Source organism: Pleurodeles waltl, chromosome 6 (genome assembly GCF_031143425.1).
Source record: "Pleurodeles waltl isolate 20211129_DDA chromosome 6, aPleWal1.hap1.20221129, whole genome shotgun sequence".
Taxonomy (NCBI): Eukaryota; Metazoa; Chordata; class Amphibia; order Caudata; family Salamandridae; genus Pleurodeles; species Pleurodeles waltl.
The window spans coordinates 652,675,471-652,694,967 of NC_090445.1; the positions used below are offsets into that span (position 1 = coordinate 652,675,471).

At 45.7% G+C, this 19,497-nt stretch overlaps 1 protein-coding gene across 5 annotated transcripts in view; it reads right to left on the reverse strand.

Moving 5' to 3' along the window:
• PPFIA4 (PTPRF interacting protein alpha 4) overlaps positions 1-19,497 on the reverse strand; it is a 3,105,259-nt gene that overhangs the window by 1,393,312 nt on the left and 1,692,450 nt on the right. For 3 of the 5 annotated variants that reach the window (XM_069239004.1, XM_069239003.1, XM_069239006.1), the window contains one exon: positions 16,678-16,844. In XM_069239004.1, coding sequence (XP_069095105.1) covers positions 16,678-16,844 — 167 coding nt within the window. The remainder of the gene's footprint in view (positions 1-16,677; positions 16,845-19,497) is intronic. The other 2 variants (XM_069239005.1, XM_069239007.1) reach the window with 1 other exon arrangement.

A 19,497-nucleotide genomic window follows, 5' to 3' on the forward strand; every position in this document is an offset into this window, starting at 1 on the left:
ATGTGTTCCTCAGACACAGAGGCCCTCATTACAACCCTGGCGGTCGGTGTTAAAGCGGCAGTAAGACCGCCAACAGGCCGACGGTAAAAAAAAATGGAATCACGACCATGGCGGAAACTGCCAACATAGACAGCCACTTTAACACTCTGACCGCCACAGCGGTAGAAACAAACAACACAGCTGTCACCACCAACAGACAGGCAGAAGACAATGTACCGCCCACCCTATCACAACCCGGCAATCCGCCACCTTTTCTGGGGCGGAACCAACGCAAACAAAAACCCGGCAGAAACAGGACTTGGAAGGGAAAACACTCACCTCTCCACACCCCACGAGGAACCAGGACGCCATGGAGCCAGAACTCCAGATACTCCCTGTGATGGTCTTCCTGCTCCTCTATCAGGAGCACCAAAGACGGCGGCGACGACCTCGGTGAGTACGGCACCTACAACACAGGGGAGGGGGGAGGGAAAAGAGAGTGACACACACATGCAACACCCTCCCTCACCCACAACACCATACTCACAGATACATGCAGCAACGTTACATATACCCCCTTTACCCCCCCTTCAATAATGCAAGAACAAAAGGAATTGATTTGAACGAATGTAATCAATAAAAATCAGATAGTGCAATTTCAAAAATCAGTATATACAAATATGTACACCAACTACACAAGTCCGGATATTACTCAAACATTGTCCTTGGATCAGAGTCCCAAAATGCATGGGCGAGGCCCACACATGACACCAGTCTTCAAACGGAGAGAACAGTGCAGGGGCATCAGACCGAAATGAAACAGGCACCTCAGGGGGAGGGGAGGGGGGCACCTCAGCCTGATGAATGCATGACGCCACTGGTCCACAAGAGGGCTCCATGCCCACTGCTGTATCCTGGGGAGTGCAAAGCCACAGTCTCTCAAGTCTCTTCAGTGTGTGGTTTGCCCACTGCTTTATCCTGGGGAGTGCAAAGCCACAGTCTCTCAAGTGGATAACATTCTCAACTAGTTCTGGAGGGGACTTGGTGCCCAGAGTGCTTCATCCTGCCAAGGACTGAGGTAATGGATGCCTCTCTCCACTGGTTCTGGAGGGGGCTTGGTGCCCAGAGTGCTTCATCCTGCCAAGGACTGAGGTAGTGGATGCATTCTCCACTGGTTCTGGAGGGGGCTTGGTGCCCAGAGTGCTTCATCCTGCCAAGGACTGAGGTAGTGGATGCCTTTCTCCACTGAAAGTCATGCATCATGGAAGCTGCCCAGGCTCCTGGAACTGACCACCAGCCTCGGACGACTGACCACTGGGGATGGCAGCCATGTCTGCGGTGGTGCCGCAGGCTCAGGATGTTGTAGGGCCACTGGCAGTGCTTGCGGCGGGGTCAGTCGTGGCGATGCTGGCGGCAGCCTATGTGGCATCGGTGCTGGTGGCGAGCTCTGTGGCATTGGTGCTGGCGGCGGGCTCTGTGGCAGCGGTGCTGGTGGCGGGCTCTGTGACTGCGGTGCTGCTGGCGGTGCAGGTGGTGGTCTTCTCCGCTGTACAGGTTGGCGTTGGCGTGGACAGAAGGTGTGACACTCGTCCAGTTGTTGGTGCCACCATGCCCTCTCCTGCTCTGCCGTTTATTTTCTGGCCTTTCCTCACCTTGGATGGTGGCGCAGCTGTCTTGCCACCATCCCCTTTTGTTTTCCCTGAGCCCTTGGTGGCAGGTGTTTTCTTCTTCTCCCTCCGGGATGTAGGCAACTTTTTAACTTTTGCAGGTGGCGGAATGTCCTTGCCCTCGCTCCGTGGGACACTGGCAGCCCTGTTGGTTGGCGCACTCCAATAGCCCGCAGTTGATGGCACAACTGTGCCTGGTGATGTGGTTGCTGAGGTGCTGGGTTGGGACCTGGAAAGCCTGGCCCTGTGGGGGAGGTGTAGGGAAGAAGTCAATATTAGCCAGGAAAAGTTTTTTAGACACACTGGGACGGGTAGATGGAGGGGGTTTGGGAGTGGAGGAAGAGGTAGTGGTTGTAGGAGGTGTACGTTTGCTGAATTTGGGTGAAGGTGCATGGGCTGGAGGCTGTTGTGAGGTGGAAGGCTGTTGGGTGGGTGTGTGCCTGCGTTTGTGTACTTTGGGAGGAGGGCTCACAGACACACTGGGAGAGGACACAGGGGATGTGTGAATGGTAGTGGGGGTGGTGAGTGCACGTGAGCGGTATGTAGTGATGGGCGTGCTGGTGATGGAGGTAGTGGCTGAAGATGTAGAGCATGCAGGTGTGAATGGAGACGAGACAGGGAGGGAGGAGGAGGATGTGGAGGAGGGGGACACAGTGGAGGCAGTGGATGTTGGTATGTCTGCATGGGTATGATGCTTGTGTGAGTGCCTGTGGGATGTGTGTTGCTTATGTTTGCCTGAGCCACCCTTGTGTGTTGAGGTGTGTGCATGCATGTCTGATGGTGTGCTTGGGATAGGCTGGGGTACAGGGGATTTGGTCTGGGTGGAGGAAGTTGGAGGGGGGAGGCTGGACACAGGGACAATGGCTACCATCAGTGCTGAGGCCCGAGCCTTAAATGCTCTCTGTTGGGCTGCCTGGCCAGAATGAATGCCCTCCAGGTATGCATTGGTTTGTTGCAAATGCCTCTTGACACCCTGGATGGCATTCACAATGGTAGATTGCCCAACAGTGAGGGATCTCAGGAGGTCTATAGCCTCCTCACTGGGGGCTGCAGGGCTGACTGGGGCAGGGCCTGAGGTGCCTGGGGCGAAGGAGATGCCCACCATCCTGGGTGAGCGGACACAGGACACACGCTGAGTGGCTGCTGGGAGGGCGGTGCTGGTAGGGGGGTGGTGGCTGTACCTGTTGATGCGGGGGGCACACAGGGGCCCGCCACCGCAAGGGAGCTCCCATCAGAGGAGGAGTCACTGTTGCTGCTTTCACCTCCTTTCCCTGCCATGGAGCTCTCCTTGCCCTCCGTCCCACTGGTGGCTTCTGACTCCATTGTCTCGCCCTCTAGGGCCAAGTGGGATGCAGCTCCCTCCAGCTCCGGTGCCACTGCCCCTCCGCCTGATGATGCTATTGCATGCAAGAACAGGGAGACCACAAAAAAGGGGGGGGAAGACAGAAGAAAGACATGTTCAGTGCATGCAATACCACTATCGTTGGTGGACACTACAGACACAGCATCCCTCTGCACTAAGCCATGCACTTATAGTTGTTAGATTATTCACAGGGCCATGGGGTACAAGTCCTATGCCCTATTGCTGCACACATGGAAGTCACAGGAGCCTGACTAGGTGTAGATGGCTCTTACCACTTGTGGGGTTGGGGTGCCACATAGCCTGCCTCACAAAGGGACCTTGCCTACAATGCTCGCCCTGGCCTACGGTAACCCACTGCCCACCTGCCCACCTCCCCCACCCAGACACCTCATAATGCGCACAGAATCAGATGGATGTGACTGTACTCACCCCCTGGTGGCTTCTGTGATGCCCTCAAGCACCCATCTAACTCCAGATACACCACTGCCAGGATCCGGAACATCAGGGGGTCATGGTGCGACGGGCACCCCTCCCACGTTGGGAGGCCATCCCCAGCTGGGCCTCCACTGTCTTCTTGCTCCCGCTGCAAATGTCCCCCCATCTTTTCCGACAGTGGGTGCTCCATCTGTGGTGGACCCCCAGGGTCTGGACGTCCTTGGTGATGTCACGCCAAATATCCTTCTTCTGGTGGGTGCTGACCTACAGGAATAGTACAGGGGACAAGGAAAAACTTTAACCGTCCAGACAGTCACAGTCATTGACCCACGTTCCCACCCTTGCCCTGATGCACATACACTCCGCTCATGCAGGGCTCAGTCCCCCCCCCATGTATCTTACATCCACACCACTCCAAACAGGCATTGCCCATGCAGCATGCTCACAGTGTACTCACCTGTTTGTCTGGAGGACCGTACAGTAGCGTGTACTGGGGGAGGACCCCATCCACTAACTTCTCCAACTCCTCCGAAGTGAAGGCAGGGGCCCTTTCCCCAGAAACATGAGCCATCGTCGCTTCCAGACTGAGGTCAGAGCAGCACTTGCAGTGTAGGTCCTCTCCTGTTGAAGGTCAGGTATCAAGTGAGTGTACAGATAGAAAATGGCAGTCACGTCCGCGCCGGTGCATACCGTCACTGCTGGTGTACATCGTCAATGGCTCCTGGGACCCATAGGGTCCAATGTTAACCAATGCAGGATTGCGCCGCGGTCCTCGACCGCCTACCGCGACGGTGTAGAACGCCAGCGCAGTTACCTCATATCCCCTTGTCCCACCTTACAGGTCAGGCAGCCGCTATTTCAGGGGGCCACATGGCATTAATGATAACTGCGTCACACCTATCTAGGCCTTGCATACACACAGTAACAGGCACATTGGTGATTAACAAATGTGTGCAAATGACATTTTGTGATGCCTCAGAGTTGGCTGACGTGCTGCTTGCTGTTCTCCTCCATAGGGCACGTACGCTGGGATAGGTGATGAGATGGCATCATCCTCCGGTGTACAACCGGTGGTGGACCTGTCGACAATGGAAGAGAGACATGTGATAGTCACCTACAGACTTGATCGTGCAACAATCCATGAACTGTGTGCCCAGTTGGAGCCACACCTGATGTCAGCTATCCGCCATCCCACAGGAATACACCCTCAAGTACAGGTCCTGTCAGTACTCCTTTTCCTGGAAAGTGGGTCTTTTCAGACTACAGTGGCCATTGCATCAGGGATGTCCCAGCCAAAGTTCTCTAACGTGTTGTCCGGAGTGTTGTCTGCCCTGCTGAAACACATGCACAGCTACATCGTTTTCCCTCAGGTAGAGGATTTGCCTACAGTGAAAGGTGACTTCTATGCCCTGGGACATATCCCCAACATCATAGGTGCCAGTGAAGGGACATATGTGGCCTTGGTACCCCCCCGCAGGAGTGAACAGGTGTACAGAAACTGGAAGAGCTACCATTCGATGAATGTGCAAATGGTGTGTTTGGCAGACCAGTACATCCCCCATGTGAATGCCAAATTTCCTGGCTCATAGCATGACGCTTACATTCTGAGGAATAGCAGCATCCCTTATGTGATGGGGCAACTCCAGAGGCACCGTATGTGGCTAATAGGTGAGGACAAGGACCCTATACCCTGTGAACAGTTGTCTGGGTCTGGGGTTGTCCCTACGGGTTAGTGTGTGTCTAACAGTTGTCCCTCGACATTTGCAGGTGACTCTGGGTTATGGATACCACTTACTACCAACAGGAATGTAGAAGACTACTTAGTGACACTTCATACTACCGCCCCATCTCCTCTGATCCTACTCCACGTCTACAGCGCCAAATTCGTGGCATGATTTCAGAAGCAGAGTCAGAAGGTTGGATCACTCGACAAGAAGCTGAATTCCTTGATACAAAATATCCCAAAATTCCATACTTTTACTGCCTTCCGAAGATTCACAAAGGTCTCCCCCCTCCGGGTCGCCCCATTGTGTCTGGTATTGGCTCTCTATTGGAGCCCCTTTCTAAATTCTGGGACTTCTTTCTGCAACCTATCGTACAGAGAACATCCACCTTTTTGAAGGACACAAAAGACACTCTAGTTCTACTGAATTACATAAATGAGTCTGGCACTAATGACATTCTGATCTGTCTAGATGTAGAGGCGCTCTATACCAACATTCCACAAGAAGCCACGCTCACTGCTGTAGAGGAAATACTCTTGGCTGATACATGGACTTACAACACTCCAGTGAGTTTCATTATGCAATGCGCTAGTGTGGCCCTTCAAGAGAACTTCTTTCAATTTGAGAAAAGTCTATTTCACCAGATACAGGGCACATCTATGGGGAGCACTTTCGTGCCGAGTCTGGCGTGCCTCTACATGTTCGCATTTGAACAACGCCACATTTTGACCCCTGATCAACCATTTTTTTCCAATATCATACTGTGGCGCCGTTACATAGATGATATTTTGGTAATTTGGAGGGGAGAGATGGACCGTGCGATAGCCTTCACCCAATGGGTCAACACTTTGGACACCCACCTCTGTTTCAGTTCTAACATCTCTGACAAAGAAGTTTCCTTTTTGGACTTACGAATCTCACTGAAGGACGGTGTCCTCAATTCATTTGTTTACCATAAACCAACGGATCGCAACAGTCTTTTACTTTACAACAGCCACCATCCTAAAGCCCTACGAGACAACCTACCCTTTGGTCAATTCCTCAGGATACGACGTAATTGCTCAGATAAACATGATTACCATTCACAAGCTAACGCCCTGTGCTGCAAACTTCGTGAATGCAACTATCCCCTACCTCAGATTCGGCAAGCAAAAAAGAGGGCGGGCAACATCCCCCGAGAGACATTACTGACTAACAATACCCGTCCCAAACAGACGAGATTGACGTGTGTCACTACTTTCACCCCTCTCAGTAATCAAATAAAAGGTACGATCCGCAGACTTTGGCCCATCCTCACGAGCGCGGGCGCGACTCTAGAACGTCCGCTTTTTGCATTCAAAAGAACGCCCAACATTAAAGACCTGGTAGTCCACACAAGACCGTCAATGAAACAGCCAACTAATAATTTGGGCACTGGTCAATGGCTTAAAGTAAAGGGTCATTACCCTTGTGGTTCCTGCAATATCTGACCCTTCACTGCCAATACCCGAGAGGTAGATATAGGTGAACAAAAGACCTGGCAACTCAGATCCCATACCAATTGTCGGACTAAGAACTGTATTTACATGATTACCTGTCCGTGCAACTTGAGATATATTGGTATGACGACCAGGATGGTGAAAACTCGTATTAATGAACATCGCAGCACCATTAGATGTAAGAGATCCTCTACAAAACTGACTAATCACTTTGTCGAGAAGCAGCACGGACCCAATGATATGAAATGGTTGGTCCTAGAATCTATGAGAGACAACATTGACAGTACCAATAAGCTCTTTGAAAAGGAACAACGGTGGGTCTTTAGACTCCAGACTCATGTACTTGGTCTGAATGATGATATTCAATGGACTAGCTTTATGCACTAACACTGATATCCAGCCCTCTCTGAGAGCCTATTATGGCCCTCTTTGGGTATTTTTGTATTTTTGTTTCTGTTTTCCATACTGATTGACAACTTTACATATCATAATGGTGTTCGATAAGCATCTATTGATTTTGGGCTATGTCGACACTTTTCACTACTTGAGTGTCCAAGATGGCCGAGAATTTTGTATTTTCCTCTAGATACAATCTCTAAAATGGCCGACACCTTTTTCATGGTGACGAGTCCTTCCTCTATTTCTTCCATCTCTTTTAAACCCCCTTGGGATCATTGTTTACCTCCATACCGGCTGAGCGTCTTGGCACAGGTTTAACGGCAGTGACCGTCCGGACCCCAAGTAAGTGGTTTCTTTGAAATGTGATTCCATTTATCGGCACCTCGGCAACGCCGCCCTTTTCCTCCGTATTAGTTCGGAGGCACGGCTTTTTCACCGGCACGCCGCCTTTTTTTGTTAATACACGCACCTCTGCAGTGTGCACGCTACACGTTTTCATAGCGTTACTCTATTTTTGGAAGTTACGCGCTTGTATCCGACCCCGCGCTCGTCCATTTCCACATTTCAATAATGGTATATACTCTTGTAACTACACATGCCTCCCGTATATCCTGATGCTTATTTTCAAACATCACCATGTGGCTTTAACTATCTGCCTCTTGGCTTGGAACATTTTTCCGCGCTTTTCAGATGGTAATTCATTTTCTATATGTCGCTCCTGCTTCCTGCCTATGCTAAATGAATCAATATTAACCTTATGTTAGGTACAGGACTGTATTAATGTGCTCCTGACTCTACTACCATTATGTTAATGTGTTTCTTACCCTGTTGAGTGGAGTATCCATTTTTCGTAATGACAATTCTCCTTGTGTTCCTTCTGTTTGTGCATACATTTAGATCAGAGTTGATTTTTTAGCCTGGACTCCCCCGATGTGGCCCTACCATTAATTTTTGGAGGGTAAGCAATGTGGTTGTTGCCTAATTGGCCTCGCACTCGTTGTTACTTGGATAACATGTTTGTACCACTTGGCACTTGAGTGACTTTGCACTTCATTCTGGGTTTGCACAATGTAGTCTAGTGTTAATTCCTTTCTTTATATGAACTACGTTATAGTAATGATGGTTTCTTTCTTTCTTCTTTGAAATTTTTTTTTTTTTAGGTTTTGATCTATATTTGTGGAAATTCCCACCATCCATAGCATTAGGTACGTTACTAGGTCCTGATGAATCGCATAAGTTAATTTTCCAGACATTAGCGAGAAACATGTTGACCCATTACATAGAGTAACACAGGGGACCCTGTGTGCTCAGTCTCTTATACGCCATTGCTCTCTAAGAGACATCATTTGTACTATACCGATGCGTATTTTTATGGGGCTTGTGGTCATTATCCCACTAATTCCCCCTATTCTGGTTTTTAATCTTGTCAGAGGTATGAGCACGAGTATTAAAATTATTAGCAGTTACCTCTAGGCATTTTTAATCTCTTTATTTACCAATCCTTCATTTATCTGTTTTTGACCGGCTATACTTGATTCACAAAAGATCTTCGGCAAAGAGCCCCCTCGTGGGGCCCGTCAGGCATTGCAGCGCCGGCCTGACGAGGAGCTGGCCCTATGATGAAGCATGTCACCGGACGGTGAGTGAGGGCCCTTGCTTCGAACAGCTCTGGTTCTCATCTATGGACCAAGTGTTCTATCCGAAAGAAACCTATTTTTCTATATGGAACCGTGTGTAATCTTTTTTTGAATGACTCTGGGTACCCCAACCTGTCATGGCTACTGACCCAGTGAGGAATCCCAGGACAAGGGCAGAGGAACGCTACAATGAGGCACATGGGCGAACTAGGAGGATTATAGAAAGAACCTTTGGCCTCCTGAAGGCCAGGTTACGGTGCCTCCATATGACAGGTGGTTCTCTCTACTACTCACCAAAGAAGGTGTGACAGATAATCGTGTCCTGATGTATGCTGCACAACCTGGCTTTGCAACGACAGGTGCCTTTTCTGCAGGAGGATGGTCCAGATGGAGGTCTTGTGGCAGCTGTGGAGCCTGTGGACAGTGAAGAAGAGGAGGTAGAAGAAGAGGATATCGACAACAGAAACAACTTTATCCAGCAATACTTCCAGTGAGACACAGGTAAGAAGAAATCACTGCCTCACACATCTCATACAATTGTTTGACCTATCATAAGTCTGTCACTTTTACCCAGTGTATGGACCCTGACTTGTCACTTTGCCTTTCCATTCAACAGATGTGGGTCCCGCTGTGTGCCCTCTGCTATATTACCTCATGGACTAGAGCTGTGTTCCATCGGTATGTTGACAATAAAATTGACGTTGCTACATTCCATAGTTATTGTAAATACACATTGGTGAAAGCACAGACTGACTCCAGATTGTTTTGTGATTCAAGGGTGTTTATTTCTGTGCAAATAAGTGGAGGGGGTTGTAAAATGGGCAGGGGTGATGGTGGAGGAATGTCCAATACAGGTGCATTGTCCAAAGGGACATAGGAAGTGAAGCTAGGGCAGTTGATGGATGGACAGGGTGACAAAGTGGGACAGAAAGATGACATTCAGGGGGGTCTCAATTCCTGGCGGGGGTCTTGGCAGTCTTCTCTGTCTTATTCCTGAATCTCAGGGACCGTTTGCGGGATGCTTCTCCATCTGCAGGGGGTGGGGTGCTGGTGTTGTGGTCCTGTTGCAGTGCCTCTTGTCCACTAGCACCGGCGGAGGTGGAGGGCTGTTCATCATCCAGGCTAGTGTCAGGGGCCCCTTGTTGTGCCACAGTGTCCCTCCCTGTGTTGACAAGGTCCTTCAGCACCCCTACAATGGTGACCAGGGTGGTGTTGATGGACTTGAGTTCCTCCTTGATCCCCAGATAGTGTTCCTCCTGCAGCCGCTGGGTCTCCTGAAAGTTGGCCAGTACCGTTGCCATTGTCTCCTGGGAATGATGGCTGTCCCACTGTGGTGACCCTGTCAACGATTCTGCGCCATAGTTCCATCTTCCTTGCAATGGAGGTGTGCTGAACCTGTGATCCGAATAGATGTGGCTCTACCCGGACGATTTCCTCCACCATGACCCTGAGCTCCTCCTCAGAGAACCTGGGGTGTCGTAGAGGTGCCATGATGTGGTGTGGGTGATGTGTGAGGTGGTGTCGGTTGTGATGTGTGAGGGGATGCGTTCGTGTGTGTTGTCTGAGGTGCGTGAATGGTGTGTGAGTGATGGTGTTGTGTGCCTGTGGATGCTAGTGTTGTTTCTGGTGGTGTCTTTCTCTGGCCTTCTTTCTCAATTTTGGTCGTAAGGGTTTGTGGCGTGGATTCGTGGGTCGTGATAGTGTGGGCGTAGTCCTGTTGGCGTGACGGTGGAGGTTTTGTTATTGCCAGTTTATTACTGACCTTTGGTGTGGCGGACTTGTGTGGGTTTCTGGATTTTGGCTGATTCCAAGCTGTGGGTCATTATAACTGTAGAGGAATTCCACCACCGCAGCGGTGTGTTGGCGGTCTTCTGCACGGCGGTAAGCAGGATTTAGCGCCAATGTTGTAATGAGGGCTAGAATGTTTGTGTCATAGTCAATGACTTCCATCTGAACTAAAATAGTTTTTTTCTAGGCTCAAAAAACATCTTTACTGTTTCCCTTGTGGGATGTTCACCAGTACACATTTAAAGGGCAGGAGTGATGGAACGCATCAATCAGTATTGACTGCTTCAGAAACTTTAAAACTAGGGTAATCACCTCAAGCTATCCATCCTTGAGATTACTGGAAAATCAAATGCTGCAGTTTCCACTCATATGCAAGAACTGTTCTCGGTGGATAACCCAAATCTATTGCTGCCATGAGTTACAATAGAAGAAAAGGAGCTAAAGTGAAGATTAGGTATGTTTAATTTTGTGGATGTATAAAAAAAATTAAATTTCAATATTCTCTATTTCACGCATAGAAATTAATTTAGTGGCTCTCATCAGGTGCGGCTTTAGCGCTGGTGGTGCCCTGTGAGACAATTTATTGTGGCGCCCCCCACCCTATGTCCTCCTCCTCGGTTTCACTCACTACCATACCACCTGGCAAATGTGCCCATCCTCTCGCCATCGCTCCCCTTTCACATACATTCATGTGTTTTAAAGCACTTGTAAAGGCTGGCTTTACTAATCCACTCAGCTAGCCACATAAAATCTAGGGGCATATTTAAGAGCCCCTCACTCCACATTAGCGTAATACTTTTACGCTAATGTAGCATTAGAAGCCCAAAAACGCCATGCTATATTTACAAAGTGGCGCAATGCATGCATTGCACCACTTTGTATCCCTTTGCGCTACATTAAGCCTGCGGGAGGCATAATTTATGCAAAGATGGCATTCCCCCGTTAGGGACGGCCCAAAAAAATGCCGCAAACAAATCTGACAGATTTCTTTGAGATGTTTTTTTCTGGCACTTTTAATGCCTGCCCATCGTATAATTACATCAAGCTCATGTTCATTTGCACATTGTTGGAAATGGCCTCACTGCAATTTTTTGCCTTCCTCCTCTTCATTTTCTGACCTCATTTTTGCTGGATTTAGGACTCTGGACACTTTACCACCTCTAACCAATGCTAAAGTGGATGTGCTCTCTGCCTAAAAACATGGTAACATTGGCTCATACCCAATTGGCATTCTTAATGTACTTGTAAGTCACTAGTACAGTGCCCCTCAGGTGCCCAGGGCCTGTAAATTAAATGCTACTAGTGGCCGTGCAGTACTGGTTCTGCCATCCATATAAAGTAGCCCCTTAACCATGTCTCATGCCTGCCTTTGCTAGACCTGTCTGTGCAGTTGCGCTGCCACTTCGACTTGGCATTTAAAAGTACATGCCAAGTCTTTAACTCCCCTTTTTTTACATATAAGTCACCCCTAAGGTAGGCCGTAGGTAACGCATAGGGCAGGGTGCTATGTAGGTAAAAGGCAGACATGTATATCTGTGTTTTATATTTCAGGGTGCTATGTAGGTAAAAGGCAGATATGTATATCTGTGTTTTATATTTCCTGGTAGTGGAAAACTCCTAAATTTATTTTCCTCTACAATCAATTGTTGATTTCTAAGATTTAAGACTCTTTTTAATCTTGCAAAAGTGATATTGCAACTTGTGCTTATTGAATCTTTATCGTTTTGACCTTAATTTAACCAGATAAATATCCTATATTTTTCTAAACCTGTGAGGTGTATTTTTGTGGTGTTTTCACTATGTTACTGTATGATTTATTGCATAAATACTTTACACATTGCCTTCTAAGTTAAGCCTGACTGCTCAGTGCCAACCTACCAGAGAGTGGGCACAGGATAATTTGGATTGTGTGTGACTTAACTTTACTAGGAGTGTGGTCCCTATTTGGAGAAGGGTGTATACCTCTGCCAACTAGAGACCCCATTTCTAATACACATACTTTAATACTAACAATTTATTGAACATATACATACATTTTTGATCTATTTGTATACAAATAAAACATTTGCAGTAAAATAAGTTCAGAATGATCTGACACATGAGCTACTGGAATCTCCCTAATTTATGTCTTAACCTAATTATTAACCAACCATGCTGTGTTCAGATGAATAACTTTACAAACGTTGCATAAACATGCCATTCCTGATTTCAGCTATGCATCAAATGGTGTCAACCGCAGATAAAAAAGAAATAACAGGCAATGGCGAAGCACCTTGGGACCTCTTAGCCTACCAGGGCCACTGAACCACAACTACCATGGTGCTCCTTCACAAAACAGACATAGGAAGGTCAGTGACGACGTCTATATAAGAGATATTTATGGTGTGCAAAAAGGTGGCTATCTTTAAACAGACTCTATATTCAATGAATACAAAGTAAAAGATAGATGAAAATATTCACACTAAAAGTTCTAACCCTTCAAAAAGGTTTTAAAAGCCTAAAATAATCAATATTTGTACAAAATACTAATTAGTACATACATAAAACTACATTTTGTTGCCCTTCTATTGTTTTAATATGGTAGATGTACCTACCCTCTGCCCCACCATGACTTACACATAAAGAAGGAAAAATAAGAACTCTGCTGATGGCTATCACAACTTCGCTCACAGCCTCAGTTTGCCAAGCATAGTGCTAAGAAAATTAGTTTCATAAATACCAAATGGGTTAAATAAAATATCATCTAAATAAGTCTGTAAACACATCATAATAATGTATTTGATGTAGCATTTTATTTGCAGAAATGTTTTTCTTCAGTGCTTGATTTAATCCGGTGGTTTCCAGTGCTCAGCACCAGCACTTAATTATCAACACCGGCACTTATGACATCCTTTAAATGGTGGCACTTTTTGTCTACTTTTGGGTTGAGCACAACAGTTGTTTAATAACTGAATATACATTAAAAATGGCTACTACCTGCCACCCAAGCGATTCCTATAGCTTTGGTGGCTTGGACTAGTCTGAATAGTCAAACATACAGGAGTGAGTTGGTTAGTGGTTGCGGTGCTACTGTCATTGCAGTGCTGGCAGGGGAAATGGGTGGCGACAGCTCTGTGCTCTCTTCACAATGACCTAGGCACTTTTTTTTTTTTTACACAGTAAGCGCTGGTTTTCTTGAAGGTAACCTGACAAATATTACAGTGCATTCACATTCCTATTTACATCACAACTTTCAATACACATTTGAGAAGCAGAATGCATGGCTTTAGGTGAGAAAGCCATCTTTCCGAGAGGGTAAATACTTTTTTTGCATTCATGTAAGTAGTCTCTGCATCTCATGTACTGTAATGAAAGCACTCTCTTGACTTGGACTAATACACCTAATAGGCAGGTACATTACTGTGAGCAAAAAATACTCCTCAACCTCCCTCTAGTCTTGCGCTATTATGTGCAGACCTTCAAGATAGATGCAGAATTTCCCAAAACTACTCTCATAGTCAATGTTCCCCCCCACTAGTTATTGACCATGTCAAATATTGTTAATCGATGACCTTAACTACAGAGCTAACAAACAAACTCGAGGGAAACTATCTACAGGGTTAACTGAATTGTTCAGCAGCCTTAGTTTTGAACAACATGTATTCTCACCCACTCACATCAAAGGCCACACACTAATTTAGCCCTATCTAATCTAACAGTCTCTCCTTGTACAAAGTCTGATCACTATTTTATTAAATGTTCACTAATTGGCCTAGCTCACCCTAAACCCTGCCCTTGTCTTGAAATGATATCCATAAATTGGTCAAGAGTAGGCCTTAATTATTTTGTTTCATTGGCCATCACTCTTGCTAGTCAAACTAAATGTATAGACAGACATGAGGAAGCAATCACCAAATGGCTAACAGAAGCTAGCAATAGGCACGCCCCCCCCCTTCACAAAGCTAAACGGTTCACATACCATGATGCACCAGATGGTTCTCTGAAGAACTGAAATTAGCCAAACTAGAACTTTGCCGGGCTGAACCTAAATGGCAAAACAATTACTCACCTGTCATAAAGTAAGTCTATACACATTGCATCACACAATACAAGAAAGTTTTTATGCAAACCAAATCCACCCTTTTCTCTAATAAAATACTAAACTCAGAGAATAAATACAAAGAGATCATTGGAATTGTCTCCAAATTATCTAACCTAGACAGAGTGACCTTACCCACACTAGCTGCTCAGAATCTATGCGACACCCTCAACTCGTTTTTCATTGTCAAAAGCATTCTGATAAAAGATAGTATAGCCTCCAAAATATCCCTCAATGCAATCCCCTCAGGAGCTAGAAGCCCTATGAAACTCTCCAACTTTCTTGCCATCAGAAAGGACTGCCTTTTGGACCTGCTGAGCAAGGTTAAGTCGGGATCTCCAAAAGATATTTGCCCCCCCCAAAAAAATAACAAAAACTGTGTTTTCTGCATTCCTAGCCCCTTTCACATCCCTCCTTAAAAGAGACCATAATGGTACCACTCAAATAAAAAACCTGGCTACCGCCCTATCACCTTGCTTCCTTATCTAGCAAAGGTACTAGAGGCTCACGTCGCTCATCATCGCTGTTCCTTTCTAGAGTATGCCAAGTTCCTCGACTCTCACCATGCAGACTTCCTGCCAGCCCATTCCACTGAAGCTGTCATCCTTTCTGCAGTAGATGACATGCAAGAAGTCATCCACAGGGGCATCACCCAGGTGCTGGTCCTCCTAGATCTAACGGCAACTTTTGACACTGTTCACCACAACCGTTTGGTGGACTGTGTCAACAGTGCTTAGTTGCAGGGCATCACCCTTAACTAGATTATCTCCTTTCTAAAAGACTGCTCTCATTCGGTTTGGTTGACAACATTTAGCTCATCCGAAATTCGGGGGAACTGGAGAGTACCCCAAGGACCTTCCTTTTCCCCTCACCTGCTCAACCTGTATATCCGTCCTCCAATACACATTTAAAAAACAAATGTCAGAATCCTCAGCTATGCGGATGACACAGAGTTGCTCTTTACCACTACAACTCGTCTGAATTACAAGAAGTCATTCAAAACACAATGCTGTTCATTTGTGATTAGATGACCAGCAATCATCTAAAGTGAAATTCTGAAAGAACAGAAATTGTTATAACCAGAAACATTTTCAGTCCTTGGAGTCCCTCATTCTGGACGTCAGCAATGGGCATTCCCCTGCTGTCCAAGAAATCAACAAAAGCCTCAAAGTCCTCTTCGATGAGGATCTCTCTATGAAGCCCCAGCTAGCAGTGGTCTTCTTCTCCTCTTGCAACTCCAAAGAATCAGGAAAATTAGAGAGACCCTTTCTTTGAGTAGTCAATAGCCCTGGTCATCTCCAGAATTGAATACGCTAACTCTCCCTAGCTAGGTCTCCCCAAAGGCCTCAATCGCAGACTCCAACTGGCCCAGAATCAACCAGCCAGATCAATTTTCCATAATCCCAGACAATGCCACATTCCCTGTCTAATGAAAAAATTACACTGACTTTCTGAAGAACAGAGATCCATCTTTAAGACGGGTTGTATTATTTTCAAATCCCTCTACGGAAGAAACCCAGCTTTCAATTCAGCCCACATTCAAAATTATAATCCTAATGGAAGCCCTCAATCCATTCACATGAACCTTCTCCATATTCCCAAATTTTGAAAGAAGAAAATGGGCGGATCCAGATTTTCAGTTTTGGCCCCTCACATCTGAAATGCCGTACGCCCTGCGATAAGAGCCACACACAGCTACATGAGATTCTGGCAACTATTAAAAACTTGGGACTTTAAACAAGCACATGACTAAGCTCTGTTGAGTAGCACACAATACTTCAGTTACCCTAGCATCAAGGAACCATTCTGGTGTATGTGTGCTCTACAACTGCTAGTTACATAACATTTATGCAATGGCTGGAATGGACTCATGCAACCATCAGAGGTTTGTTATTTTTTCCTCCATTCTCATATTATCTCCCTTTCTAGTGCTTGGCATGGACCATGATTTTATTGCTTATTATAAGTAATTGTTTAAAAATCTGGGCAGAGATAGCTACACACTTAAATTGGTTGTGAGTTTCAAACAAAGCAACTACATTGAAATCACTGATTAATATCACATTAAAAATAAGCTACGTCGAATATATATGGTTAAGTGAGTAACTACAGTAGAAGCAAATGTATACCTTGGCCCATACCATCTTTACTCATTTGCATAAGTCTTCCTTTTTCTTTCTTTCCAAACAAGCGGCCGAAGGATGACTTGATTCCTTTTTTCTTTGGACCTTTGTGTAAGGAGTCCAGGCTGCCGTTAGTGCTGCTGGGGTAACTGGTCTGATCGTCGGCTGAACTACTAAATCAGAGAAAAGGTGAAACATTTATCATCACAAAGGAAGGATTCAAATCAATTAAGGTATATGAACAGAGTGCTGTAGCATCTCTGTCCCATAAGGTTATGCACACGTAATCAGCGAATTGAGAGCTACATGTATTCAATACGTTGTGTTGTAAAAACTCCAACCTATCGATGCCCACTACAATACAAAGAATTTTGTACATCCACCTATTTTTATCATGGTGCACATTGACTACTATGAATGGTTCCCAAAGTTTAGAATACTCAGTAACCACCTCTTTTGTCACCCGTCTTTTCTTCTGACTACTCTGAAGTGTAAGTTAGGAACCAAAGTATATTGTCCCCAGGAACACGAAGGTTAAACGGAATGGACCAATTTGATTTTCAGGATATACAACTTACAACTGGTACTTATTCTGTATATATATATATATATATATATATATATATATATACATATATATATATATATATATATATATATATATATATATGTATATATATTCACTCAAAAAAAGAAAGGCTACAGGGACGTTATAGTTAGGCTCACATTTTGAATGTACCAAATCAAGGAAATTCACCAGTTACAGTCAGAGTTATCTCAAGTAACTATAACTCGTGCCCTAAGGTAACTATAACTCAAGTCCCCGCCATGCACAGTTTTTGCATTCAAAATTTTACTGCAAATATTACATTGATATTATCAATAATGCTATCAAAGATGTCACGAGTGCCGTAATTTGCCGGATAATTAGAAGTGCATGGTGAAGGTGTGAGTTATAGGTACCTTTTTTGCCCTTTATGGGCTATCTGAAACCACGAGGGAGCCCTAAAGGGTGGTCCCTATATGTTTTTTTTTTTTTTTTAACAAAATGCCCTTTCCAGGCTATCTGAGACCACAAGAGAAGCTTCAAAGTCTCTCCCGCAGTCCCATTGATTCAGCTACCATGGAGCTGCTTTTAACAGCAGTTCTGTCGTTGCTGAAGCAAACATTTCATTTCTGTTCCCTGCACTGCTTAACAGGTACCACTGTTTGAAAATGGAGTGTTTGCTTTGGCTTGGCAGCAGCTTCACAAGTGTAGCCAAGCCACAGCAAATAGTTATGTCCCGGGGGTGGACATCCCAGGCCATAGCAGGAGCTGGCCCTGGTTGGTGGCGGTCCCCAGGGCTATCAGTGGCTCCTTGAGGGCGGCTGCCGTCCAACAATCACAGCCCTGAGGAGGTGGTGCTCCCCGGGGCTAAAGGCGGTCCAAAACAGACCCCTTTCTTTTTTGTTATAGCCCCGGGGAGGTAGTGATCCCCTGGGCTGGGTAGGCTACTTGGCTCCCCCACATTACATTTCTAAGGTGCCCCGGGGAGGTGGTATTCCCCGGGGCTGTGGGGGAGGTCGATGCCTCCCCCCCCAACATCTATCATGAAAATTGCCCTTGTGAGGTGGTGGTCCCTGAGGCTGTGTGGGGCTCAGGTGTCCCCCACACTCATATGAAGAATGCCTCCGGGACTTGGCCCACCCGGGGGCTTAAAAAATACAAAGCGTGTGAGCCCGTGTTTCATTTTTTAAACATTTTCCCCAGATCCACCACGAATCTCAGCAAAAGATTTTTTTTAATTACTTTTTAGCACTGAGAGGGTCCCTCTGGGACGCCCTGAATCCTTTTCTTCTTTTTAACATTTTTTCTGGGACTTGGCTGCCAAATCCCCAGATGGTTGCCAACACTTCCTGGTTGAAGTGTTGATAGCCAAACAGATCTCAGTACGAGATCAGAAGGGGTGAGGAATACTTCACATCTCTAGATATACCATTTTTTTCACCCTTAATTTCTCAAAAACTACTGAATGGATTTACACCAAAACAAAAAAGTCACTTTCTGGACCAGGACCTACCTTTCTGCCAAATTGGTGTAATCCCGTCTATCGCTGTTCAATTTTCCCTATGGAAAAATGAAAAGGGCAAAAGTGTTTTGGAACCCCCCCTTTTTTCTAGGCCCCTCCTGGATGGATCACCCTAAAGCCTTCCAGACAGCAGCTCAAGTGAGCATCATACTTTCTTGGAAATTTTGTAAAGATTTGTCAAGCGGCACTAAAGTTATTAAAAAAACAAAAACGCTCCTTCTAAAGAAACTTGGTCCTAACTACTATAACTACCTAGTGGTGACCGCCACTAGGTAATTATATATATATATATATATATATATATATATATATATATATATATGTATATATATATATATATAATTATATTCATTTGCTTAAGATCACAAGTTTTAAGTTGAGCTGAGGAGCCTTAAAAACGGGACCTGATTCTTCTGGTTCAATTGGCTACTAAGCTATCTCTCCATGCAGAATTTAAAAATAGGTATGTAACATTGACATTGCATATGGCAAGTGCAATTTTTCACTTATATTTAAACCAACCAACCAGTGCAAATCAGCACATTTTTTAATTCCAGTTGGTGGAAATAGTATTTTGTTGCAAAGCAGTATTTTTTCTTACTATTGCATTGTACTGCTGAAAATTAGATCTAAATTTGTACATAGCTGTGATTCGAGATAGAGTGACATACCTAATTCTTCTTATTGTATTATAGTATATAGTATTATAGTGCAATACTTCTATAGGGCTTCATAGAGTTCCCAGGTTGTACGATAT